Source organism: Chaetura pelagica, unplaced genomic scaffold (genome assembly GCF_000747805.2).
Source record: "Chaetura pelagica isolate M959 unplaced genomic scaffold, ChaPel_1.0 scaffold139, whole genome shotgun sequence".
Lineage (NCBI taxonomy): Eukaryota > Metazoa > Chordata > Aves > Apodiformes > Apodidae > Chaetura > Chaetura pelagica.
Window position 1 is genome coordinate 1,451,704 of NW_009970717.1, and position 4,405 is coordinate 1,456,108.

The following is a 4,405-nucleotide window of genomic DNA, read 5'->3' on the forward strand; positions in this document are numbered from 1 at the left end:
TCTAGTTGCTGGAGGAGAACGACCAGCTGATCCGGTGCATCGTGGAGTACCAGAGCAAGGGCCGCGCCACCGACTGCGTGCAGTAAGTGAGCCCGCGCGGGTGCCCCCAGAGCTCCCAGGTCCCCGCTCTCCTCGTGAGACGCGGTTCCTGCTCTCCAGAGCTTTCCTGTCGTGAAGGAAAATGCGCAGTTGTTTTTCTTAAGAGGCTTCTGAGAAAGTATTTTCTCCCATCTGTAAAAGTGCCACTGAACGGAATAAATGTGATGCCTGCACCTTCTTGTCAAGGTTTTTGCTCTGTACTGATGTGAAGACCAGCTCTGTTGGGCAGGCTTTCATTTCTCGCCCAGTGTGTGTAGAACACTGAGTGGTATTTACAGAAGAATGAAGTTAGTCAGCTTGTGGCTCCTGAGCTTGCGGAGGACCTGAGGGGCAGGTAGGTTGGCAGTGGCTGCCGAAACTGGGTACCTGCTGGCAGAGTGTTCAGCCCAGCAGTGGGGCTTTGCCATCTACCCCCCTGGGCTACTTCCCTGTTGATCATACAGAGATCTTGATATCCACGTTGGCTATCCTCAGGGTTGGTGAGTAGCACATACTTGGTTACAGTGCAGTATACTGGGAATTGGAGTAACAGGATAAGGAGGCGTTTGTCCCAGTTTATTATTACTATTTCCATAGTTTGCTATTTCTCTAACAGCAAATACTGATAAGATTACAAAAGCAACTATTAAAGTGGGGATAGTTTGCTAGAAATGAATACGTTTCCTAAATACTGTTTTTTCCTCTCATAGGTACCAGGATATCCTGCACAGAAACCTCATTTATTTAGCTACAATTGCTGACGCGACACCCCCCAGCACGCAGAAGGCTGCAGACTGACTGGGCGTGCCTGGACACAAGCCCTGATGCTTTAAGAATCTGTAGAAATACCTAGCTTAGTGTTCCACTTTGAGAGCTGGAAAGGTGTGATCTTGAAAGGCAGGTAAAAAGCCATCCATATTTATATGTTAAAAAATATGGGGTTTGATGTCATATTAGGCTAGTTTTTTTCCCCATTAACACAAGCAGAACTTAAGGGTGATAATTATCAAGCTCCCTTTTTCCCTTAAGAAAAACTCCACACAGTACTTTTGAAAATAACCTGGTATTCAGGACAGCACTGCCAGAGATACCTTTGGAGGTCTCCTGCAGTCTCATTGAAGCAGACCCTTGTTTCAGGACTAAAGTTCTATAACAGGGTAAACATTTAGTCAGGCAACTTCTCTACCTCCCAGTATGACAAAGTCATTCATGCATTGCCATAGATATAAGCAGTAGACTGTTTTGTATTGTTGGAATTGTGCTTAATAAATATTCTTTGATTCATAACATTCTGGATTAATGTAATACATTAAGAAAGGAGCAGCTCTGTCATTTAGTGAAATGGAACTGTTAACTTTTCTAGGAAAGATGGGACTGTTGCATAACTTAGAACAATTACGTGCAAAGGAGAAGTCAAGCCTTTATTTCAGTGAGAGAAGGCTGTGTTTGCCCTAGTTGTGTCAGCTTTTCCTTTTCGTTTGGAATGTTCTGTACTGCAGACTCTGTAAACAAGTAAATTCTTCCATCAAAATGGATTCATATGCTCCCTGGGTATTTGTCAGCATTATATTCAGCTGTATGCTTGTGAACTCTTACCCAGAAAGAGCACAGCTTGCTTGCACACCTCAGATTGTGCGTCAACTAAACTAATAATGACAATAATTCTGTGAGGGAAGAGTTTACTTTTTGCTCACTGCCATCAGAATTATTTATGATCACTAAAAATTCAAGTAACTTGGTTTTGGCAATGTTCATCTGCACTACTAGTTCAAAGAGACTGCTAAGGCATTTTCTGTATCACATCCTTCAGTGCAATCTACTTGAAAAAGTAGCCTTAGAAATGTTTCAAATTGCACAGTGCATATAGTTAATTTTATATGATGAGTCAGTAAGTAGGCAGTTGACAATTTTCAAACTGTTAAATAATCCCATGTTAATGAAATAAGATCTTTGTTTACAAACTGAAGTTACAGTTTAAGGTGCTGCTCATTTTCAGCAAGGTGCATATTTTAAACAGGTATGACCTATTAAATGTATATCTTTAATAAAGCAAATAGTTTACTTTTACATAAGCTTTTAAATACAAAATGTACAGTTCCAGTTCAGAAGCATTAGCTATTCACAAGAAGCACTGCAATAAGGGTAAGTTAACTAAGCACCAAACCCTTGCACTTGGCAGTGTAAGTGAAGTTTAATGGCAAGACTCATTTGCCAAGTGCAACAATTCTTTAAATTACCAGTGTTCAGAACAATGGGAAGCAAAGGACAGAGTAGCACCTACGTGGTCAGAATGCAGACAAACTTTGTTTTCGCAATTCACTTGTGTAGGTCCAGAAACTTGCCAGCACTTGTAGTTACGAATAAATTGCAAAAACCATAGCAATAATTTTGGCACTTGTTAGAAAGAGTTCAAAATTAAGTATTTTTGTTAACTTTGATTTTGGTCTTAGTATGAATAACCAGTAAGCACAACCAAATGTAGGATTTAGTAGTAATCTAAATGACAAGATTTGGGAAACTCAAACCCATTCATCAAGTTAAATAACTACTAACATTTTCAGCAGAGGGTTTTCAAAATTATAGTAGTACAGACCATTAACAATTTACAGACAGAAGCCACACTGATTGTGCAAAGCACATTACTGTAAAAAGTCTATGTACAGCAAACAAATCTTTGTAAACATGGTAAGTATGAAGTTTCAGAAAACATGGTGACAATATCATAAATACAGGCAACATTGGCATCCTCAAACAGCACAAAAGGTAACAATCTGGGCCTGCAAATACAGCCCGTCACCATACAAACAAAAAAGTGGGTGGGTTTTAAATACCCAATGTTTAATAGTTTTAGTGTTGTGTATATTTTTTATTTATATATATATAATGGGTTTTTTTGGTATCTTTAGATATAGATGTACTTAGTTTGTAAAAACAAAAACAACAAATGTGCTTTATCTTCATTGAAAAATTATGTAGTTAGAACTAATAACCCATTTTACTAGTAGTTAACGTATTAGAATGATATGACTTAAGAAAAATACAAAAATAAGATTAATACTGTCAAAACTTTTATACCAGAAAATATTGTGGTTTTTAGACTCTTTCAAAGATGAAATATGAAAATTTAAATAAGCTCTAACTATATAAAGAATCTTCTGTAATCTGAATTAATATACAGTGGGATAGCTATACATATATTTACCATTGTTCTTCAATTTTTAAGCACCAGTCACTCCCGGATCCACTTTGGTTGGAAGATTATTCCTAATTCCACAGGTTCACTTAATGGCACATATTGACTGCAAATAATTATCCTTTTAAAAAAAATAATGTTCTTTTAACTAACTGCTACCCCACATTTCAGTTTAGTATCTTCTGAGCCAGCTCACAATTTTTCATCAACTGTAGCATCTGAAATAAGACTTTTAAATATATGCAAGTAGTCTTTTAGGCTATCACACTTAAGGAGCACTGTGTGGATAATGCCTTTGGCCAAATGAAGCAGGAAGAAACGGTGTATTTATTTCCAAACCAGTGTCAACATTATCCACACATATGCTGTCTGCTTTAAGCAGCTCCAACTGACATTTGTGACACAAGGTTGAGTGGTTCTGCTATTCTTTACTTAGAGTAAGAAAACTACCACTAAACTCAATTTTGCAACTGTTTTTGCAGCAGTTTCATCATAAACTCACTTGTGTGGCACACAAAAAGCTGCTGTTGCACTTTGTTGGAAAAAAGCTGCCCACAGGCCATTTATGGAGAATACAAAGGCTTTACAGCTTGTCCATTATAAATATAAACACAGTGTTGAGCAAGGTGACCACTATATATTTGCTTCAACATATTCAATGTGTTTCAGTAAGATGTTGAACTATAAATCTATATGAAAAATAGCTATAAAATACAGTGTTTCTTGTATGGTAGTCTTTCAGCAGTTCTTAAAAAAATGGTTTGAAAGTAAAGGCAATATACACATTTTTAAAAGCATTTCTACATCACAGTTTTGGGCTGTTTCATGTACATCAAACAAACATATTGGCCATATTTGCTCAGCACTGTATATCAGAATTCAAGAGTTTGTGTATCTCACTGAAACCCCCTTAATTCCATATTTCATGAAATTATCAGGATGTAGCCAACACACAGTAGTGAAACAGAATGTAATTCATGTTTGGCCCTGTGCTGCGTTTTCCAATATGAATCGCCATTAGTACTGATGCAGGTAAGACGGTCTGCGTTCGTGCTTGACTGGAAAAGATTTAAAGCCCTTATTCATTTGTTTGTGCTGGGAAGCCTGTTGTGATTGCTGCTGCTGCTGCGCATA

General features: G+C 37.8%; 2 protein-coding genes across 2 annotated transcripts in view; one reads left to right on the top strand and one right to left on the bottom strand.

Annotated features, from left to right (window-relative positions):
• Positions 1–876, top strand: part of SS18L2 (synovial sarcoma translocation gene on chromosome 18-like 2) — a 1,408-nt gene extending 532 nt beyond the window's left edge. Inside the window, exons 2-3 of the mRNA XM_010006228.1 lie at positions 6–82; positions 789–876. Of these exons, the coding sequence (XP_010004530.1) occupies positions 6–82; positions 789–876 (165 nt within the window). The remainder of the gene's footprint in view (positions 1–5; positions 83–788) is intronic.
• A 3,412-nt stretch (positions 877–4,288) lies between these two features.
• KIAA0355 (KIAA0355 ortholog) overlaps positions 4,289–4,405 on the bottom strand; it is a 25,931-nt gene continuing 25,814 nt past the window's right edge. Inside the window, 1 exon segment of the mRNA XM_010006173.1 lies at positions 4,289–4,405. This exon segment is cut by the window's right edge and continues 11 nt beyond it. Coding sequence (XP_010004475.1) covers positions 4,289–4,405 — 117 coding nt within the window.